We start from the raw sequence: 24,031 nt of genomic DNA on the forward strand, positions 1-24,031 counted from the left end.
GGACCACTATCAATAATGTCTAATATCATGTTTCAAATATTTGACATTTGTTATATTGCATTGTGTACTTGCTGTTGGATCTGATTTTAACTGCAGATTACTGCTTGGATAACAGAGATTGATTATTAATATTTTACTCTATTTGCTTTATGACATGTCTGTCTACTTATCCATTAAGAGAATGCATTTGAATAAATCCTGAAATTTTTAATTGAGCTTTTAATTGAGCTTTATAAGCAGTTGTACTACTTTACATTTAGTTCTATAGCACTGTGGTTCTGTAAATTGAGAGTTATTAATCTTAAACTTTAAATATAATATCTTTTTAAGAGGAAAATTGGAATTCTTTATTGACTTACTTATAAAGGAAAAATGAAATAAGAATATTCATTTTTAAGGATAGCATATAAAGGTAGAGAGTCATCTTTATGCTCCTCCTGTTGACAGCGCTGCTCTTGTTACCATAAACAGACTTTTGCAGTAGTGTTTATGTGCTGAATGATTTAACTGTTGGCTTATAAGATTAGAGGCTTCTTATAAGGCTCTCTGAGATCACACCTCCCTCTTGGCACCCCTCTGCCTATGTACAGGCCTTGGATTGTACACATAGTTATTTGAACCAGAGTACGAGGATAAGATCTCACTTCAAAACCAAATATGTTATTTTTCTTTTCTGAACTCAACATGAAGCCACCTGTTTTATTGTTCAGCTTAATTCAGAAAATATTTGTTTATACTGTGGTTTCTATTTTAGATAGGATAAAAATAATTAAAAGATGGTGATGATTTAAACATTTAAGAATTTTATTTTATGTCTATAATTCTAATGTGAGTCTTAACTATGAAAAGAATTTGGTCTATTGTTTTACCTTTTTAAAATTGTGAGATATACGTAGACAAAAGGAACAAAACAGAAATGATTTGTGATTTATTATAAAGCAAAATAGATGTATGTAAAATATAAAAGTAAAATGAATGTATGGTCACCACTCAAGTAAAGAATAGGGAGTATTACCAACAAAACAAAAGCTTCCGTCTTCCCCCTTTTCAGTCACTCTAATCAAAATTCCAGTTGTTACAGTCATACTTTCTTGCTGTTTTTACTTTTTACCGCCTAAGCACATATCCCTAAATATTGTGGCTTAGTTTTTTTCTGTTTCTGACCTTTATATAAGTGAAATTACATATTGTATATATATTCTTTTGTTATAGGTTAGTAAGTTTTTTTTCCCCTTTGCCTTGGGTGCACCAGTTGTTAGCTAATAATTCCAAGAAAAGGATGTTTTAAAATTTTAGAAACACTTGCTTTCAGGATCTGCCAGAGCATCTTTTGGAGATAGAAAGGCAGAACTTTCCAGTTCAGCCCAGCATGGACCCAGCTATGATGTATATAACCCATTCTATAAGTACCAGCACGTGTCACCTGATTTGAGTCGGCGCTTTCCTCCTCGTTCTGAGGCAACAAGACTGTATGGATCGGGTATGAAAAAAGTTTCGTTTTTCCTCTTTGTCTTTTCTCTTTAACAAATGTAGAAATCAAATTAAATCTAAGATTCTGGAAGAAATGATTAATCAAATGAAAAACAATTTAAAAATAAAGAGAAAAGCTGGCTTCAGAAGTGATATGATTAAATCACATCGTAACTTCTCTGGTTTATATCCAATGTAAAAATTGAAAGACTAATGAGTTCTGTATATTGGTAGTTCTAAGTTCCATTTTGTTTGTCCTATTTTAAAAGAAATTTTTAGATTTTGTACATATTTTATATAACATCTAACTATTCATATCTACAATAAGAAGTTACTAACTGTATTTATTTTCTGTTCTACTCAGTGAAAATGAGAAATTTAGAAACTAATGATGAGATTAGAAATGTAAACAAAAAAAATAGAAAATGCCTAAGTGATTACCAAACTTTTTTAGTTTAATATTTGAGACTGTATCAATTATGGACTATCTTGTACATATCCAATTCACAAAATTTTCACTGTTTTTCAAAAATATATATATAGCTGTCTCAACCACTAAATTCAGGGTGAGGTACTGAAAATAAAGTAGAAGGATTTATTTAAATATTTATTTCAGCACTGTGCTAGGCTATACAGTTATTATTCAGAGTTTCATTCTTCAAGGATCTTATAGTTTAGAAAGGACACTAGAAATACAGACTAGAAATATAACAGTACATGGAATTCAATATTGATATTTTTAATATAATAAGTGCTCATTAAATAGTTGAATTGCTTTTAGTACAGATGACTTACATCCTCTTAGATTATTCTTCTAGATGAAGAATCAAGTGACATAAACAAAAAGAATGAATTTTTCCTGGTTGATATTTGATGTGGTGTGAAAATGTGATGTTTGATTTGTGTTGGTTTCTGTTTCAAACAAAAGTGAAATAATTGAAAAACAACTTTTTTAACTTCATTGGAAGGCTTTGTCTCTTAAGTAGATTTGCATATATTATGCTTGCCTGGTGGCTCAGCATTAAAGAATCTGTCTGCATGCAGGAAACGTGAGTTCGGGTTCAATCCCTGGCTTGGGAAGATCCCCTGGAGAAGGAAATGGCAATCCACTCCAGTATTCTTGCCTGGGAAATCCTGTGGACAGAGGAGCCTGGCAGGCTACAATCCATGGTGTCGCAGGAGTCAGACATGATCTAGCAGCTAAACCATCACATATTTATGCTATTTCTCCTATAGAGATTTAGTTCATGGTAATTAAATAGACTTCGTGTTTCTTCTTCTTTACTATAAAAATAAGTAATTTTCTCATGTCCCGTTGTAGTTTGTGACCTAAGGACCAACAGACTTCCCAGTTCCCCTGGGCTAAGCAAGTCTATGTTTGATCTTACAAGTTCATCTCAGCGGTTCATTCAGGTAAATAATTTATGTGAATTTAATTATAAGCAATAATTTATTTTCATGCTAAAATTCAGATATGTTTCATTAGGAACAACATGTTATGTATCTTTTGTAGACATTTCTATTCTAATATCTAAAGAATAAACACTTGGCATTTTCCATGTGTATTATTTCAGGAAGCTTTCAGTTGAATACTAAAAGACAGTAGTTTTTCTCTTTTTTTAAAAAAATGAATTTTACTTCTTTCATGGTATGCACTGAGGCAGTCTTGGGGCAGTTGGAATTTAAAATGGTATACTTAAAAATGTTTATTGATTTAACTTTCCTTGTTGAATATAACTACCTAGTTAGTAAATATTAGTATTTCTGTTGAGATATAGAACTTTATTAATATTAACACAGTGTTCTGTTTTTGAAGTAGAATTGAGAATTTTGAAAATACAGACTTGTGGGCCTTTTTCCGTGTGAATGTATATGCATATGTTAAAATGGAAATATATTCTTAATTATCCTCAATTGAGTTAATTTTTTGCAGAATTAATTCTTTGTAGCACCAGTTTGTTTTTAATGTGCATCAGAATTGTTAGAAGAACTTGTTAAAATACAGATTGCCAGGCCTCACCACCAGAATTTTTGATTCAATAGCTCTGCACTGGGGCCTGAGTTTGTATTTCTATCAGGTTCCCAGGTGATGCTGATACTGCTGGCCCAGGGGACTATGCTTTGATAACTACTGCTTTATAGGTTTTTTGGTAATAGGGCACTTCCAAATATTAGTATATTCTGACTTTTATTAGTACTTCCAAGTATGAAATATAAACAGTAATCTCTTCTTCTTTATTACAAAACCAAACCAAAAACAGCAAAGCCTTTGCCATGTATAACCTAGTAAGAGATTTAAGATTTTCCTGATTAACACACAGAGAAAACTTTTTCCCTCTCTCCTGTCTAAAAGTGGAAAATTCTGAGCAGTAACACTGTCAGAATGGTTAGCCCTTAGTTTGATACTAGAGTGGGTGCTAAGGCATAAGTTTCAGAATCCTTAACATCTGATATGCAACATCTGACTAAAAATGAATTTTATTTGTAGAGACATGATTCATTGTCCAGTGTGCCTAGTAGTTCTTCTTCAAGGAAAAATTCTCAGGGGAGTAACAGAAGCCTGGGTAAGGAATAAATCATTCTACTTTATATTCTTAAGGGAATTATTTCTACCCAATAGTAATTTGAATGTATTTATGATAAGATTTTAAGAAAAGTTTAGATGATTTTATCCATATTGGCAGTGTTATCTGCATATGAATACTCAGATCAGATGACGTATTTTTTAATGTTCAGGCATAAAGGCATTTTTAAAATTAAATATCTTTTGTTTGTTTTAAAGTATATTAGTGAGGGAATTTCCAGAAGCATACAGTATTAAAACCATATCAGTGTTATTTGGGAAAGGTTTTCTTAGTTTTAACTTAAATTCTTCGGGTTATAATTGGGTTTAGTTTTTAAGCCAGTTATTTTTTTATAGTATGTCTTCTACCAGCACTTCAGTAAAGGCATTGAAGTATGATTTTTATCTTAATAAACTGACAACTTTAAAAAATAATTATAGCATTTTTCAGTTGTGCTCTTAAAATTGGATTGTATCAAAGTTCAATTGGGCTTCCCAGGTAGCACAGTGGTAAAGAATCTGCCTGCCAGTGCAGGAGATGCAAGAGAGGCAGGTTCGATCCCTGGGTCGGGAAGATCCCCTGGAGGAGGAAATGGCAACCCATTCCAGTATTCTTGGCTGGAAAATCTCATGGACAGAAGAGCCTGGAGGGCTACCGTCCAGGGGGTCCCAAAGAGTTGGACACGACTGGGCAACTGAGCACAGTACAAAGCTCAGTTGGATTGGAAGGATTGCATAGTAATTGAAACTTCTTTGTCCATTTGCAATTCAGACACAATTACTCTATCAGGAGATGAAAGAGACTGGGGGAGATTAAATGTGAAAGTGTTTTATAATTCTTCAGTAGAGCAGATCTGGATCACAGTTTTACAGGTAAGTTAATAGAGCTAATACCAACTTTTCTTACAAAATTGAATGATTAGGGGTGTAAATTATAAGCATCTGCTGTTGCTATCTTCAGGAGAATGGGTCAATATCTTCTTTGGAATTTAGGATTCTATAGTATTTTGCAGAAAATAGTACTTAATAAAGAATCTAAAGAAAATAAATCTTTGGATACGGTTAAAACATGTTTTCCTCAAGAGGGAAATTGATATGATGTGTAGAACATTAACTGTCAGATTATTTTAACAGAGATGAAACAAAAGATCTCAGTAGATTAAAGTTTACTTTTATAGTTTTATTTGTCATTAACTCAAGAAATGTATCAAATATTTGTATTGTCAAGCTTTGTAAAACTCAACCTATAATTTTTTTTTTTAGTGCAGAGATTTAAGTTGGCCCTCTAGGTATGGAGATACTCCTACTATTTCTGTAAAAGGAATACTAACATTGCCCAAACCAGTGCATTTCAAATCTTCAGTCAAGGAAGGCTCTAATGTAAGTGTTTGTGTTTCAGTATCTTTTTATGTTTTCCTCATGTTTGTCACTTTAACCTATGTAAAGAATTAGAATAAGAAAATGTTTTATTTTGGGGAAACTACAAATTATGTATGCCTTGCTTTTTTAAAGAATTTTAAGCCTCAGAAATACTTGATATTTCATTGTCCAATATAAGATGCATTTAAAAAGAAAATCTTAACCACTAAAATATTTATGAGTAATATCTGATGAGAGTATTTACTTTTCTTGTATGTAAGGAAAGTAAGTGTCTTATTTTCATCCTTTCTCCCCCTATCCCAGTTGACTTTGATAAATAATTGCATGATTGTAGTTAATTTCTTTTAAATACTTTCCATGATCATAACTGGAAGACTTATGATCCTGAATTTGTTTTATAGATTCTAGATTTCAATTTAAATATATCTGTATTTCTGTCTTCTGATATGGACTGAAAGATTACTGTTTTTCCATAGAAATGAAACTTATCTTCTATAAGAATATATCATTTAAAAATAAAGTAATTCAGATGACTAATAAGCATGAAGAAATTTACACTCACTAGTATTCATAGATATACAAATTTAAATTATATATTGCTTTCTCTTTCTTTACTTTTTTTGCTTATTAAAATAAGGAAAGTTTTATGAGCACTCTAGCTTATAAAATTATTTTGGCAATTATTTTGACAATATACATTAAAACCTTAAAATAAGATTATACTAAGTGAAATAAGTCAGAGAGATAAATATCATATATCACTCATGTGGAATCTAAAATATGTTAGTGTACTTACTTACAAAGCAGAAACAGACTCACAGACAGAAAATAAATTTATGATTACCAAAGGGAAAGCGGGTTGGGGAGGGATAAATTAGGAGTTTGGGGTTACCAGGCTCAGTGGTAAAGAATCTGCCTGCCAATGCAGGAGACACAAGAAAGGCAGGTTTGATTCCTGGGTCGGGAAGATGCCCAGGAGGAGGAAATGGCAACCCACTCCAGTATTCTTGCCTGGAAAATTCCATGGACAGAGGAGCCTGGCTACAGTCCATGGGATTGCAAAAGAGTTGGACACGACTTAGCAACTAAACAACAACAGATACAAACACTATATATAAAATAGATAAACAAGAACATCTTGTTGTATAGCATAGGGAACTATATTCAATATTCTATAATGAACCATAATGGAAAAGAATATGAAAAAGAATATATGTATATATAACTGAATCACTTTGCTGTACATCAGAAACTAACACAACATTGTAAATCAACTGTACCTCAATAAACAATTTTTTTAAAGGAAAAAAAACTTTCAAATATTTATAGGTTTTAGCATTGTGTTTCTACTTGGATCACTTCATGGAAATAATCTAAGATGTGAACAAAATATATATAAAGTATTCCTGGCAGTTTTGTTCATAGGCTGAAAGCTGGAAACTTTTTCCATCTAAATGTTTGCCATAGGAGAATGATTGAGAAAACTCATGGTATACCATGTATATTAGTTTCCTACGGTTGGTGTGTTACAAACCAGGTAGCTTAGAACAACAAATATTTTTTCTCTCACAGTTTTAGAGGAAGTCAGAAGTCAGCGTGCCAGCAATGTTGGTTGCTTCTCTGAAGGAGAATCTGTTCCATCTCTAACATGCCTCTCTCCTAGCTTGTGGTGATGACCAGCAATCCCTGTCATTCCTTGGCTTCACTCTAATCAATGGCTTTCATTTAGCTACATGACTTTCATCTCCATGTGTCTCTATGTGTTCACATGGCTGACTTCTTACAAGGATGCCTGTTATATTGGATTAGGGGTCCTCCTAGCCACTATAACCTTATCTTAACTTCACAAATTTTATTTTCAATGACCATATTTCCAAATAAGGCCACATTCTGAGTTACTGAAGGTTAGGACTTCAAGATAACTTTTAGCAGGGGGACACAATTCAAACCATAATACCATGTGATAGAATATTAGGCAGCCATGAAAAATAATGCTTAGGAAGAGTTTTTAAGGACATAGGAAAATGTTCTTAATAAGTGAAAAGGCAGTAACCAAAATTTATGTGTTATATTAGGATCTTACTTTATGAAAATATGCTTTCACTTTGTAGAAAGTCTAGATGGAAATAAATCTTAACTCTAGTTTTAATCCTGACACTCACAGATGAATATTTCCCAAATTAAACTTTTTGATTTTCAAATGAAACTAAGCCAACTTGGGGAAAGTTAGGGGGAAATGTTCTCATATTAAAACTTGCATGGAATATTTTAAAATTTATTATTTATCAAGTTGTTTAGGAGTCCTCTATTATGACAGAATGTAAACCAGCACACTTACTTCATTTATAAGCTCATTGCATATGAATTTAAAAATTAAACATTTTATGTATACTGTGTTGTTGATGTGATCTGTGGTTTGAGACTGAAAGAAAAAGATAGCTCAGGTGGTTGGGAGACTCTCAGAAACACAATTCTGTACACAGTTATAAGTGATTGTAATAAAAGTGAACACTTGGGCACAGTATCTAAAACATTGATGTTAGTTGCCCAGATATCGAAAGGTAAAAAAAAGTCCCCTTCAAAAAGATGCACTAAAGATGAAAAGAAGGAAGTTTACAATCAAAAAACAGTCTAGTGTCAAGAAGATGTTAGTTCACAGTAAGGCAAGGTTTTAAAAAATAAAAAGAACATCTGAAAATAGTCTGCGCATGGAAAACATTTGCTGCCTGGAGTGGAAGATTATTGGAGAAGGTAGAACTTGAAACTCATATTTTGCTTTGTCTTCTCTGTCAAGGAGATCAATTTTCATTTTGGAAAGAGTAAAGATAAACTGAACCCCAAATTAGATGGGAAGAGCATTGGACAGACTAGGTCCTTTAAAGAAGTAATTCAAGTCTCTTAATGTGAACAAGTTAGATTTTGCATACAGAGAGAGCTTGCGTGAGAGTCTTGAAGTACTCTCGTTAACTGTTGAAGATCTGTGGTGAGCAGCAGGAATGATGCTCCAGAACCAAAGATGGAGAACAACCTCATTTTCAAAAAGGGAAAAAGCTGTATTCTGGTGAACTTGGTGTTACTACCGACTAAATTCCTAAGTAATTAGAAGGATTTGTGAAACTAAGATGAATAGTATCTAGAATAAATTTTGGAAAAACAAGTCATGGCCATTCTCATTTTCATTTTAAAATATTTTTTGTTATTATAAAAATATTAAATTTGCCTTTCCTAGATTATAAAATGTTATTTTTACTTATATTGTGTTGGCATATGACCCTTTTTAAAAATATGCTATTTACATGTTTTATATTTTTATTTTTAGAATATTGAATTTATGGAAACTTTTGTATTTGCTATTAAACTCCAAAGTCTACAAACTGTGAGACTTGTATTTAAGATTCAAACCCAAACTCCCAGGAAGAAAACTATTGGAGAATGCTCACTGTCACTCAGAACTCTTAGCACACAGGAAATGGATTATTCTCTGGACATATCACCACCTTCAAAAATTTCTGTAAGTGATGTAATATGTAATGTCAAAGTATTTCACACTTTTAGAATTATTTACTGGATGAATTTTTTTTGGAGTATAATTTGAGCACAAGAATATACTGAAGGATTAGGAAGGCTCTCAAGCAATAACAACATAAATGTAAAAAAGTAATAATTATGTCATTATTTAACTTTTTTGAAATTGATAAAATGTTAACAGAGTTGCTTTTCTTTCTCCGTTGAAAAGTAACAGTAGGCTTACCTTCTCCTAATACCTGGTTTATTAATGTTTCATACTTCAAAATAATGGGCTTTCCCGGTGGCTCAGTGGTAAAGAATCCACGTGCAATGCAGGAGACACAGGTTTGTTTGATCCCTGGGTCAGGAAGATCTACTGGAGGAGGGCATGGCAACCCACCAGTATTCTTGTCTGGAGAATCCTGTGGACAGAGGAGCCTGGTGGGCTGAGGTCCATGGGGTTGCGTAGTTGGACACGACTGAAGTGACCAAGCACAGCAGGGCACTTCAACATAATAGCCCTAGAAGTGAATAATTTTTAAAAATTGTTTATTTTTTGGTTTTTTTTAAGTAGCTGATAACATAGGAAAAGTAAGAAAAAATTATAAACTCCAAACTCAATGAGAGATTGCCTTGAAAGAGATTAGGAAAGTTTTAGTCATGAGTAGGTACTATATCTGTCCATAAATTGGGTAGAATGGAGGATCTTCCAGCTGGTATTTTTTTGTAAAGGACGTGATTGTCTATGGTGCTGATTGATTTTTGAGGCCCAATAGTTGCTTCTTTCAGTTAACCAGCTGAACACTTTTTAAGTTCTAGAAATTCCTAATGATTTAATTATGTAGCTTCTGTGTCAGGATAACATATATAGAAATCAGTCACAACCCTTTTTAAAGTCAAACTTACATGTGATTTTAAGTTTACTTAGGAGTTATATTTTACCTGTTTTCAAAAATATTTAAGGTGACTTGAAGTGGTTCTTAAGCTGGCTACATGCTAGAATTACATGGGGAGCTGTTAAACATGCCTACACTTAAACCGTTAAATCAAAATTTGGGGAAGAGTGAGCCAGAGGCATTTGTAATTTTCAAATTACTCAGGTGGTTCTCATGTGTAAGTTTGCTTAAGAACCACTGAATTGAAGTGAAATTAGGGATTAAAAATAAAGAATGAAAGAGTACTGTAATCAAGAAGAGTTGAAAAATCTTGTTATTTCTGATCTTTTATTTTCTGTTTTCATACCAAATCTGTTTTCTTTATAGCATTTACTATAACTTAGGCTTCCCCAATAGCTCAGTTGGTAAAGAATCCACCTGCAATGCAGGACACCCCGGTTTGATTCCTGGGTTGGGAAGATCCCCTGGAGAAGGGATAGGCTACCCACTCCAGTATTCTGGCCTGGAGAATTCTGTGGACTGTAGAGTTATGGGGTTGCAAAGAGTTGGACATGACTGAGCAACTTTCACTTCACTTTCAGAATTATTTAAGTTACTGTTTTAAAAAGAAAATAAGATCTGAGCTTACATCTTTTTTCTTCATATTTTACTGTGCCCTTAGTAAGGGACTTTTATATTCTTGGCATTGAATATTTGTATGTAGGTTGATAGGAAAGAATAAATGATGAGTGAAAGCATGCTAAATTAGATTACTGTTTTCTGTTAAAGTATAGCAAATTTGTTTTGTAACTGTGACAGGAGTTTATCACTTAACTAGATTAGTAGACAATAATCTGCAACCATGTTTTACAGAAGGCACATATTACTATTTAAATGGATAATTGATGGATTAAGCCTTTAAAGACTAGTAGAGTATATCAGAAGATAACTCAGCAAATGTATTTTCTGGGGAATTGAGACATTATAGTCTGAATCTGCCTTGGAGAATCGGAATGAATGATTATGGCACAGTTTCTACAATTACATTTTGCATATCAGAGATCTTTTATAAACATTTTGTATGCCATGTGCTAGGGATGCCAAGATTGATGGCTTGAAGCAATGGCTTTCGGGCTATCTTGGAACAGTGAATTTATATTACTGTTCATATTGACTAAAAGCAAGAATAATATGCTTTGTTTCCTGTGTTGAAGAACAAAATTGATATTCTAATTGTGACATTGAAAAAGATACACTTACATATCTGTCCTTCACAGTGACATCATGAACAATAGAACTTCCATGTAGAGCTATTAATTTTCTTCACCACAGAGCTTTTGACTTTAACAAATAGTTGACAACTCAAATTTCTGTGTTGAATGGTGTGCAAGAGACAAGGTTTCCCTGAAGAATTATTTAATATCTGACGTTTGAAGAAACTTCACATACAACTAACTCAGTTCTAAGTGATTTAATGCTCACAACAAACTTAATGATCTTGCTGCTCTTGTTACCCCTATTGTGGAGACCAAGACCTTGAAGCATTTACCTGAGTTTATATAGCTTTTTGTTGGGGAATAAGGATTTGAACGGAGGCATTCTGATTCCAGAGCCAGCTGTCTTAATTTTACCACATTGATGAAAAAAATCAATAAATAGTCTGTGATAGAAACGAGTGTTATTTGAACCAAACTGAGGACTGTAGCATGGAAGACAGCCTCTCAGATAACTGAGGAATTGCTCAGGAGAAGCATGGTTTTCAGCACTGTTTTAACATCTTATCAGAATACAGAATGTCAAACAAATCAGGGATACATTCCTTCAGGGTTTGAAAAAAAAAAAGGAGCATGTGCACAGTGTCAGTATGGTCTTGGCTCCTGGGAAGGGAGTTTTATCATTGAAGGAGGAACAGCAGTGGTGTCCTAGGAAAGGAAGCATTTAATCTTTATTTTTAACATGACTGTTCTTTACTTGTGATCAGTACACCCTTTGCTTTAATAATTAAAGCAGATATACAATGTATACTTGATAGGCCACAAATGGGCTATTTTAATCAGTATAAAAGTCAAGTCAATTCATATATACACCAGAATGACTTCCCTATATACCTCAATATATGAAAATATCTTTCATCAACACTGTATTGTCCCCCTAAGAAGATAGTCTCAAAAATCACCAGATAAGGGATTTCTCTAATTATGCTGAATTACACTTTCAACAGTCATTCCATGAAAGACAAAAAAGATTTTTTTTTTCTTTAAAAAAATGATACATTATTCAGGAATGGAGATCATTAGAAATACTTTTAATATATACTTAACTAATTGATACCTGACTAACTTAGAATTTTAAGTTTTTGGTTATTGTGAGGTTGAAAACCACATTTTTCATGATCTGAATTAATATCTTAGAGTATAAATTGAATTTGTGAAATAACCTGGTAAGTAAGAAATGGTAAACCCACTGCTGAATGCTGCTCTGTTTTGTGAGAATGAATTCTACCAGTGTGTAACTCTAAGAGAAGTTTTGCCATCTTTCAGTATTTTCATCTGTTATATTAAGGGTACAAAACCATAATGAAAAAATGAATGAAAAAAATCTTATCCTGGTTTCCTTTCTGTTTTGTAAACAATAAATGACTTTTAAATGGACGGCAGCATTTGTTCTTTTTTTTTTTTTTTTTAGCAATTGTTCTTTTAATCAGCAAAGGTATTTTATATATGACTACTGAATTAGTCCACCTAAAAAGATTAATCCATTCTTATTCTTATTAAAAGCAAAAGCAGTGCATTCACTTTTATTTATTAGAATTCAGCAATTATTGCCAAATAGATAACTTTTATCATCATTTTAGATTTTTCAAGAAGGAGTGACCTCAACAGTTGATTTTAAACTTTTAAGTGATTCACTTTGTATCTTTTGATTTCTTAGTTCAGTTCAGTTCAGTCGCTCAGTCATGTCCGACTCTTTGCGACCCCATAAATTGCAGCATGCCAGGCCTCCCTGTCCATCACCAACTCCCGGAGTCCACCCAAACCCATGTCCATCGAGTCAGTGATGCCATCCAACCATCTCATCCTCTGTCGTCCCCTTCTCCTCCTGCCTCCAATCCTACCCAGCATTAGGGTCTTTTCCAATAAGTCAACTCTTCCCATGAGGTGGCCAAAGTATTGGAGTTTCAGCTTCAACATCAGTTCTTCCAATGAACACCCAGGATTGATCTCCTTTAGGATGGATTGATTGGATCTGCTTGCAGTCCAAGGGACTCTCAAGAGTCTTCTCCAACACCACAGTTCAAAAGCATCAATTCTTCGGCGCTCAGCTTTCTTCACCGTCCAACTCTCACATCCATACATGACCACTGGAAAAACCATAGCCTTGACTAGACGGACTTTTGTTGGCAAAGTAATGTCTCTGCTTTTAAATATGCTATCTGCTGCTGCTGCTAAGTCGCTTCAGTCGTGTCCGACTCTGTGCGACCCCATAGACGGCAGCCCACCAGGCTCCGCCGTCCCTAGGATTCTCCAGGCAAGAATACTGGAGTGGGTTGCCATTTCCTTCTCCAGTGCATGAAAGGGAAAAGTGAAAGTGAAGTCCTCAGTCGTGTCCGACTCTTCGCGACCCCATGGACTGCAGCCTACCAGGCTCCTCCGTCCATGGGATTTTCCAGGCAAGAGTACTGGAGTGGGGTGCCATTGCCTTCTCTGAAATATGCTATCTAGGTTGGCCATAACCTTCCTTCCAAGGAGTAAGCGTCTTTTAATTTCATGGCTGCAATCACCATGTGCAGTGATTTTGGAGCCCAAAAAAATAAAGTCTGACACTGTTTCCACTGTTTCCCCATCTATTTTCCATGAAGTGATGGGACCAGATGCCATGATCTTAGTTTTCTGAATGTTGAGCTTTAAGCCAACTTTTTCCACTCTCCTCTTTCACTTTCATCAAGAGGCTCTTTAGTTCTTCTTCACTTTCTGCCATAAGGGTGGTGTCATCTGCATATCTGAGGTTATTGATATTTCTCCCGGCAATCTTGATTCCAGCTTGTGTTTCTTCCAGCCCAGCGTTTCTCATGATGTACTCTGCATATAAGTTAAATAAGCAGGGTGACAATAGACAGCGTTGACGTACTCCTTTTCCTATTTGGAACCAGTCTGTTGTTCCATGTCCAGTTCTAACTGTTGCTTCCTGACCTGCATACAGGTTTCTCAAGAGACAGGTCAGATGGTCTGGTATTCCCATCTCTTTCAGAATTTTCCACAGTTTATTGTGATCCACACAGTCAAAGGCTTTGGCATAGTCAATAAAACAGAAATAGGTGTTTTTCTGGAACTCTCTTGCTTTTTCGATGATCCAGTGGATATTGGCAATTTGATCTCTGGTTCCTCCGACTTTTTGAAAACCAGCTTTAACATCTGGAAGTTCATGGTTCACGTATTGCTGAAGCCTGGCTTGGAGAATTTTGAGCATTACTTTACTAGCTTGTGAGATGAGTGCAATTGTGCAGTAGTTTGAGCATTCTTTGGCATTGCCTTGCTTTGGGATTGGAACGAAAACTGACCTTTCCAGTCCTGTGGCCACTGCTGAGTTTTCCAAATTTGCTGGCATATCGAGTGCAGCACTTTCACAGCATCATCTTTCAGGATTTGAAATAGCTCAACTGGAATTCCATCACCTCCACTAGCTTTGTTCGTAGTGATGCTTTCAAAGGCCCACTTGACTTCACATTCCAGGATGTCTGGCTCTAGGTGAGTGATCACACCATCGTGATTATCTGGGTTGTGAAGATCTTTTTTGTACAGTTCTTCTGTGTATTCTTGCCACCTCTTCTTAATATATTCTGCTTCTGTTAGGTCCATACCATTTCTGTCCTTTATTGAGCCTATCTTTGCATGAAATGTTCCCTTGGTATCTCTAATTTTCTTGAAGAGATCTCTAGTCTTTCCCAATCTGTTGTTTTCCTCTGTTTCTTTGCATTGATTGCTGAGGAAGGCTTAAGGCAAGAGCAATTTTGGCCATTTTGACCGTTACAGAATATCATGTTTAGAATCCAAGATTCAGTCAATGGCATGTACATAAAAAGGTTCTTTTTTAACTGATCCATGTGTCAATTACTGGAGAATACTGGGTAATTATCAAATATAAACCGCTTGATGAAGTATCAGTCAGCTGTTCTGTAGCTTTCTTGGGATTAACACTAGCCAAGACTTTTGTGTTTATCCATACTGACCCTCGTGAGATCTGTTAACATTATGTTCTTTCTTTAATCTTATATTTACTCTTTTCAACCTGTGAACAGTAATGTTTTTGTGTTGGCTGACTTTATGTTTCTTTTATTTTTTACTCCAAGCACCCTGGAATCCACGTAAATAGGTTCGCTTGTGTAAGGCAGATTACTCACTTTCTTCTGCTCTTAGTCAGAAATACTGAAGAGCACATTTTAGCTTCTCCTCCTTTCTAAATTTCTTTCATTTTATTGTTTGCCTCAGATTTTCTTTGACCTTTTCCTTATTATTTACTGCCTCATCACTTTCACTAGCTTCCTTCTTGCCAATTTTTGTCATCGGCTTACTTCCATTTAGCATAGTAATTCAACTTTTAATCCACAAATCTGTTCATTGTAGTAATCCTTTGTCTTCTGATTTTGGTAGCACTACCTCTGATTTCTACAACTGGAAAAACTGATGCATGTCATATATAACATTTTTATCATATTTCATATATTCATATCATATTATCATATTTCAGTCATTTGAAAAGATTTTTCAAATGACTACATTTAAATCTTTTGAAAATGTGCTCTTGTGTTTATTTCTCTGACATATTTTCTACTTAAACTGCTTAGGAATTTAATTTTTTTTAAATTTGCATGTCTTTGGTCTCCCTGATTTTGAAGGTTCAGTATATATGTGAGTATAACTTACATTATAAGAATTTATGAAAGTCAGTAAGTACTTTATATTGACAGACTGCATGACATTTAGCATTCTCTTTTAACACTTAGCTTTGTATGACAGTAAAGAGCATGTGTGCTTGCTGAGTCATTTCAGTCATGTCCAACTCTGTGTGACCCTTTGGACTATAGCCTGCCAGGCTCCTCTACCCAGGGGATTCTCCAGTCAAGAATACTGGGGTGGGTTGCCATCCCTTTCTCCAGGGGATCTTCCAACCCAGGGATTGAACCCGCATCTCTAGATTGGCAGGCAGATTCTTTACCACTAGCACCACCTGGGAATGTCTAGCCTTAGCTCTTTGTTTTTGAATTTTTGAAACATCCCCAAACTTTATTCTTAATTACCAAGTAACACTTTTTTAATATGCAGGTTTGCCACGCAGAACTTGAACTGGGGACTTGTTTTCAGGCAGTGAATAGCAGAATTCAGTTACAAATTCTTGAGGCACAGTACCTTCCAAGTTCATCAACACCCCTAACTTTGAGTAAGTATGTCAAAGTGATTTAAAGTGAAATCTTCAGAAAATATTTGTAACAGATAGATTTTTCCTACATTTCTTACAGTGAAGATTATAATCTTAGTTACTTTCATTATTTAACTTACATACTTACCTTTCAACTTAAAATTACTTTATTGGATTTCAAATTTTAGCCATTATGTTAACCCACTGCTCTCTTGATTCTTATCCAATTGTGACCTTCTTGCATTTGATGCTATTCTTTATTTATCTCATTAGTTAATATAGGTTGAGTATCCAGAGGACTGTCAGATATGTTTCATCAGCCTAGATGATATATCCTCTCTCTAGGTCTATGCCCTTTTTTGGATACTCTGCTAACTTGAAACTTAATTTTAAAAAACTAACTCAAATCTTGAAAAGACACAAACCTTAGAACACTTTCACCTTGTGCCTTTGAGTATATTCAGAGGTTCTGATGTTTTGGTTGTCTAGCCCTGGTTCACACGGGTGCTCCTAGAGTGGGAGGTTTGAGGTCAGTCCTACCTAAAGGGCTAAGAGTGGGGGTAGAAGTGTTCCTTATTCCTACTAGAAGAAAAGAAAATATCTGGAGGTAGGCAGAAGCAATGATGTCCACTGTAACTACAAAGATTGAAAGTTAATACAATTGAGCACAATTCAATAAACTAGGAAAACAACAGCAAACACAAAGGAAGGTAGGAATAGAAATTAAAGCTAAAGTTGGCGTTGATAAATATGTAGACAACAAAAACCCCACAAAGTTAACGAAACCAAAAGATTGTTCTTTTGGAAAGAATATTAAAATAGACAAATCTGTAGAAGGCTGGATCAAGCAAAAAATAAAAGAAAACATGAACAAGGAAGAGGATATAATTTCAAATTCATAAGAGATTCAAAAATAAGACAACACCATTTATAATGATACCAGTTCATTTGAATAGCTATATAAAATAAATGATTTTCTAAGAAAAAAAATGTTAGAATTCACTCAAGAAGAGGGAAGAATCTGAATAGAACAATATTGTAACCATGTAAAAGCAGTTAAAGAACTGCCTGTAACGAAAGCAGAGGCCAAGATGATTTTACTGGCAGATTCTACTAAACTTTCAAGGAACATATAATTCCTTTTCTATATGAGCTGTTCCACAGCATGAAAAAAAGATGGAAAAAGGTTTATGAGGTTAGCATATTCTTGATATCAAAACAGAAAGGATAGCATACACAAAAAATAGCTATAGACTACCATTATTTATGTAGGTAGATGGAAAAATCATAAAATAATAAGTAAAGTCCAACTTGGCATTAAAAGAATAAGTTAAATTACCAGGACTGTATAAGGTTAAGTCTAGGAAACAAGGAAAAAACAATGAAGTTTATTACATTAACATGTGTCTTCCTTTAATCAAAATGGCTAATGGTAATCAGGATTACCAGTGATCTCCTTTTTATAAATGTTGATCAGCCTCAGTTCTCACTTTGTGGCTGCCTCCTTTCTGGAAACTCTTCACTTTCTTGTTGTCTGGCAGCCCCATCTCTATACCATCACTTCTCAAATTAGTCAGACTGCACTTTCTGCTTGAGCTGTTAAGCACTGTGTGTCAGATTGGGGGGCAGGCTTAGGTGAACGCTGAATAAACCCAAATTTTACTTAGTGTGCTTCCCATCTTTTAAGACGTGACACCCCTCTAGTTTCTTTCTGTTTCTGGTCTGTGTTTAGTGTCTTGAACAATTGTTTTTAATATTTTCCCCAGTTTATAATTATCGTCTATGAGAGGTTAGTTTGTATAAGCTGTTTTACCATTACTGGAGGCTCTACATCTCAAATTTACTTAAAGAATAGATTTTCTCTAGTGGGCAGGTGTTTAACTTCTGGAGTCTCAAGCAAATAATTTTACTTATGTAAGTTGGTGAAATAAATTCCTTTAGCTCTTCAAAGAATTGGCATTTCTTTTTTGTATAATCCTTTTCAGTGTGTACTCTTTTACTGCTGATTGTTATTTATGCCTACAATTCCAGTCTTTAATGGCAGTAGAGGAAGATTAGATTCATTTAAAGTGACAGTAGTTATTTGTAAATTACAATAGTAATTGTAAAGTTTACTAGAGAAGTTTTCTCTTATGGCAGTAACTCATCAGATCTTTAAAAGTACTTATTGTTATTTTATGACAAATATATGGATTATATCTCTATGACATTTAAAATTTTACTTATCAAAATTTCTTATTCTTTAGGTTTTTTTGTGAAAGTGGCAATGTTTAGCTCGGGAGAGTTGATTTATAAGAAGAAGACACGCTTACTGAAGGCCTCCAATGGAAGAGTAAAGTGGGGAGAGACTATGATTTTTCCACTTATACAGAGTGAAAAAGAAATTATTTTTCTCATTAAGCTTTATAGTCGAAGCTCTGTCGGAAGAAGACACTTTGTGGGACAGGTTAGTAGGCAGTTTTATCTCATATTCTTTCCTTGCACTTTTGTAGCATTTAAACAATTGGTTAACAAAGGGAATACAAGATAAAACTGAGGCTGAATAGAGTGAAATTCTTCATCAAAAGTTAAATTCTAATGCAAAACTCAAAAAAAAATTTGCTGTAAAAAAGTTTGCAGGAAAAAAAACTTACTGCAAAAATCAAATCTTGTCAGACTTTCTTTCAGCTTTCATACAAAAATAGTTCTAATTTCTGAGCAACCAGGATTTTTACAATGAGGTTTTTTTCCTGAGATTTTCAACTTTAAAAATGGTAGGAAAGATCAATTTTTCAATACTCTTCTTAATCCATTCCTTGTGAAAGAGGAAACTCTTAAGTATTTGAATCAGATTTCTTAAGGCTTGCTTTATTGTGTCATGTTCATTTTAATGTTTGTATGCTATTAGTACTCTTGCCTGGAAAATCCCATGGACGGAGGAGCCTGGTAGGCTACAGTCCACGGGGTCGCGAAGAGTCGGACACGACTGAGCGACTTCACTTTCACTTTTCCCTTTCATGCACTGGAGAAGGAAATGGCAACCCACTCCAGTATTCTTGCCTGGAGAATCCTAGGGACGGCGGAGCCTGCTGGGCTGCCGTCTATGGGGTCGCACAGAGTCGGACATGACTGAAGTGACTTAGCAGCAGCTCCATTGTGGTAAATCTGAATTCCTAGAAAACATTGATCTTAACAGTGGTTGTGATATTATTTAGTCAATATTGTTATCTGGATTAACCTATTTTAAAATTCTTAGTAATTTTTATAAAACTGCATAACACTTGCTTACTTGCCAATCCTAGGGAACTTGTTTCCTTTTGTAGTTCTTTCTTTACTCTTATTGGGTACATTATATTAGCTGTATATTATTTTTTATCTTAATTAGAATTGTTTGACTCACATTTAAATTCCAAAATCTGTATTATTAGTTTTAAAAGCTTCTATTTGACAGCAAGATGTTATTAGCACTTTACATGAATCTTCAAATTATATGTGAATTTTCAAAGATTGATATTAACTGGCTTCATATATTCTACCTAAAATGTTTGTGAAAAATATTACATTTTTGTTGTTCTTCATTTATTCTTATTTGGAAAAGAGTTTGAACTCAAGAATTAGTATAACTAGCATACTTTTCAAAGTCAAATTTGAATTTATAAATTTTTCTCTATCATTAAGTCTCAACTACCACGTATGAATGGAAAAGGAGATTTACCTGACAATTTTCAGAATAATGTTTTTGGTGATTCCACTATCTCAGTTGAGACTGTAGTTAAGAATAACTCTGGAAAGGTTCCTGTTGGTTGTCTGTTCCCTCTGGCTCCTCTGGGAGCCTCAGGGAGCCACCCTGGTCAGGTAGCCACATGTGGAATCAAGATCTCCCACTCGTCTATCAGCCAAAGCACTTTCCTGCTATCTGTTTTATATATTTGGATTCTTTATATGATTTTATTTGAAGGAAAGTTCTTCAGACCAAGAAATTAAAAGAGAAAAGTTTGAAAAACAAACCTTTTGAAGTGACCTGCTCCAAATTATTTATTTAAAAGAATTAGAAACTGAGTTTCAAAGAAGTTAACTCCAAAGTAACATCTTTTGTTAGTGCTATAGCTGAGTTGAGAATTCAAGTTTGTTTCCTTGTTCACCTTGCCTCCATGATACATAACATATAATGTGATAACTTATATTTCCATAATGCTTTACAGTTTTCCCAAGTTCATTCACATATGTTATCTAAAGTTACATAAATGATAGGTTCATTGAAAGGTTTTACTATGGATCAAGAATGATTTCATTTAGATTAGATTTATTAGATTTCAATTAAAATTACAGTTTTATCTAATATAAAGGTACTTAAAATACACATTCCTTACCAATCAATTTGCAACCTCCCAGGTGGCACTAGTGGTGAAGAAACTGCCTGCCAATGCAGGAGATGTCAGAGATGCGGGTTCAGTCTCTGGGTCAGGAAGATTCCCTGGAGAAGGGCGTGACAACCCACTCCAGTGTTCTTGCCTGGAGAATCCCATGGACACAAGAGCCTGGTGGGCTACAATCCATAGGATTGCAAAGAGTTGGATACAACTGAAGTGACTTAGCACACACCAATCAGTTTAAATTATAATTAGTCTCAATTAGTATTTACAAAAATGTTTTTAAGTGGTTGGGATCAGTCTTAAGTTGAGCTTCTAGGTTAATTGCCTAAGAAAGGATACTAAAAACTGTTTTGGAGGAAATGATTCTGTAATATGTCACAGTGAATTTTTAAATTGAATTAAGTCATATAAAATAGTCTTCAGTTTCTAGGTTAAGTGTTTTAAAATTTAAGTTTCAAAGAGACAAACTTTTGGAAAAATGGAAATATGTTTAGTCAAAAATAGGTAACCCAAACTTCCAATTGTCTTTCATTAGTGAGAGTAATCAGTTGTATGAACTCAGTTACCATTATTGTGTTAAGTTAAATAACTGTACTATTCCTTTACAGATTTGGATAAGTGAAGACAGTAATAACATTGAAGCAGTGAGCCAATGGAAAGAGACAGTCACAAATCCAGAAAAGGTTGTTATTAAGTGGCACAAATTAAATCCATCTTGAAGACGCCACACATTAATTTGGTGATGAACTTGACATTCTTTTCGAAGACTTATGACTTTAATTTGCTACCAATTTAAAGAGACAAATCATTACATTTGTTAATTTCTTTACAGAGGCCATATTATAGTAATATAATTGGTCTAATAGAAAATTACGCTTGGTAAAAAATGGGATGAATTATATCAGATATCCAAAGTAAAGGAAATGTTTTAGACAGTAGGGCAACTAAATAAATTATAAAGTCAGTAGGAATATCAGTCATAGATAGTTACTGCTATATAATGGTTATGAGTATTTTAAAGCTTTACATAGATATTAAAAATCCAGTATATCAAGTTGTTGTTACAAGTGGACATACAGAAGACTGCCACTGTTTCAGTGCTAGTCATTATTGATTATATATTAACTCTACTGTTTTAACTCCTTGCTACATATTTTCTCTCAGAAAGCAAAAATGAATTGAATCACTTCAACTCTTCTTATTTGGGGAAAGTTTGTGGCCTATGCTTACCATTATTTACCCTAAGTTGTCACATTGCCACTTTATAAGCTATTTATCTCTAAGAAATCTCAGATATAGAAAACTACATTTTGGCAAGAATGGAATAAATGAAAACACCAGAAGGTTGAAGTTTAATTGGAAATTCAGCATACACACATTTTTCTGTAAGGTTATCATCCATATCGCCCATCCTAATTAGGATAATTAAATAAGCTTAAATAACAAATTCAATATTTTATGATAATCACTTATTTGTTTTTAGTTTTTTAAATATAAATTACTTGTTCTATAATCCACAACATTAGAATATTTTCCTAAGTTTTAAAACTGACCATACATGATAACATTATATAGCAAATACATACTTTCTGTTCCAATTTTTCTCCAGTACTTACTACAACTCAATATGTAGGGATAATTTCAGTTTAGTTGGTCAGACAAGCTGTGATCAAAAAAACACAGTCATTTGGAGAAATCAGTAACACCATTCCTGATCTTGGAAAATATGACTTTACTTTTGCTAATGGGTAGTCTAAGTGATTCATCTTCCATTTTTTTTTCTCTCTTACCTTGTCCCACACATGCCAAGAGATAAATAGTGATATTTTAGGTCAGAAGTATACTTTGCTGTAACTTAAGCATGCCCTTTTTATTCTGATTCTTGTTCTGTGTATCTGTATCTCATTCAGTTCAGTTCAGTCGCTCAGTCGTGTTCGACTCTTTGCGACCCCGTGGACTGCAGCACGCCAGGCCTCCCTGTCCATCACCAACTCCTGGAGTCTACCCAAACTCATGTCCATTGAGTTGGTGATGCCATCCAACCATCTCATCCTCTGTCGTCCCCTTCTCCTCCCACCTTCAATCTTTCCCAGCATTAGTTAAGATTTCCTGAATAAATACTAATTCCCCTTTTCCTGAGTACCACCTCCTCAAGCTACAAAACATGCATAGTTGACATTCCCTTTGCTTCTGCTTCTAGAGCTATGGTTTATTGGAGGTGTTGACAGGTACTCTCTGAAATAATTTTTTTTTTAGATTTGTGAAAAATGGCATATTGGTGAGTACTCATATAGACTTTCAAGAGAAATCACCTTGAGTGGAGGTATTTTGAGTCTTTGAGACAGATGGCAGTCATTTCAAACAATTTTTAAAAAATAGACTTTATATTTTAGATCAGTTTTAGGTTCACAGCAAAATTGAGAGGAAGGTACAGAGAGTTCTCATATACCCTCTATCCCCACATTTACACAGCTTTCCTTGCTATCAACACCTTGCACTATAATGGTATATTTGTTAAAATCACTGAACCTTCATTGACATATCATCACTCAAAGTCCATAGTTTATATTAGGGATCACTCTTTATGTTGTACATTCTATGAGTTTGACAAATACACAAATGACATGTATCCACCACTCTAATTTCATGCAGAGTAGTGTCACTGCCCTAAAAATTCTCTGCAAATACAACCATTTGAATAGTTAAGAAAGAAGTAAATATATCATTGTCTTTTAGATAAGTAACAGACTTTATTGTTTTAAAAAAAATCTAAAATTTTATTTTAGCAATTTATTCTGTTCTAGTAATGCTTTCAATTTCTAAATTTATTACAGGTAGTCTTTAATGTAACTTCTAATTATTTTATTTAATTTTCAATATTTTTAATATGTGTGTAGTATATAATTTGAAGGGAAGATATAAGTTCTTGGTTTTTTGTGTGTCTTAGAATCCTAGGTAAATAAAAAAATTAGAAGAAAATCTTTTTATTTTAAGGACTTCAGTTAGAGAAGTGTTTGACACAACTAAGATCCCAAATATTTTAATTAGTGTTTACTTAAGCCTTATTCAAATGAAGTAGTACTGAATAGGAGATGTTCTTGCTGTTTCCTTGAAGCTTTACCTGGAAATAGAAAAAGAAACACACTGTTCTATTAATAGCTACTCATGAGAAAAAACATTAGAAACTGGTAATAAAAAATTAAATACTATGCAAAAAATCACTTCTCTTTGTACTTACTTGGCATTTTTTTTACCTTTACCCACTTATAAATGAGAGAGAACTAAAATGATGCTGGGCAACCAGAGAAAAGCAGGTAGGGTTCACATTGATAGCTAACAGCTTGCACAGTGCTAATCTCTAACAGTGTATTTATTTATAAGTCTTCAGATTAATACAATTAAATAGCTGCAGTCCGTATCAAAACATAACTTCACTGTTTGGCTTTTGTTTGGTTTTCTATGATTTTTTT

At 34.0% G+C, this 24,031-nt stretch overlaps 1 protein-coding gene across 6 annotated transcripts in view; it reads left to right on the forward strand.

Moving 5' to 3' along the window:
• Window positions 1–23,779, forward strand: part of TC2N (tandem C2 domains, nuclear) — a 41,737-nt gene extending 17,958 nt beyond the window's left edge. For all 6 annotated transcript variants that reach the window (XM_081548260.1, XM_081548258.1, XM_081548262.1 and 3 more), the window contains 9 exons: window positions 1,313–1,480; window positions 2,792–2,883; window positions 3,959–4,034; window positions 4,806–4,906; window positions 5,297–5,413; window positions 8,733–8,924; window positions 16,116–16,230; window positions 18,456–18,655; window positions 21,170–23,779. In XM_081548260.1, the coding sequence (XP_081404386.1) occupies window positions 1,313–1,480; window positions 2,792–2,883; window positions 3,959–4,034; window positions 4,806–4,906; window positions 5,297–5,413; window positions 8,733–8,924; window positions 16,116–16,230; window positions 18,456–18,655; window positions 21,170–21,280 (1,172 nt within the window). In that variant the 3' untranslated portion in view covers window positions 21,281–23,779. The remainder of the gene's footprint in view (window positions 1–1,312; window positions 1,481–2,791; window positions 2,884–3,958; window positions 4,035–4,805; window positions 4,907–5,296; window positions 5,414–8,732; window positions 8,925–16,115; window positions 16,231–18,455; window positions 18,656–21,169) is intronic.
• The last annotated feature ends 252 nt before the right edge of the window (window positions 23,780–24,031 follow it).

This window comes from Giraffa tippelskirchi, chromosome 12 (assembly GCF_054371585.1).
Source record: "Giraffa tippelskirchi isolate mGirTip1 chromosome 12, T2T-mGirTip1v1.2.pri, whole genome shotgun sequence".
NCBI lineage: Eukaryota > Metazoa > Chordata > Mammalia > Artiodactyla > Giraffidae > Giraffa > Giraffa tippelskirchi.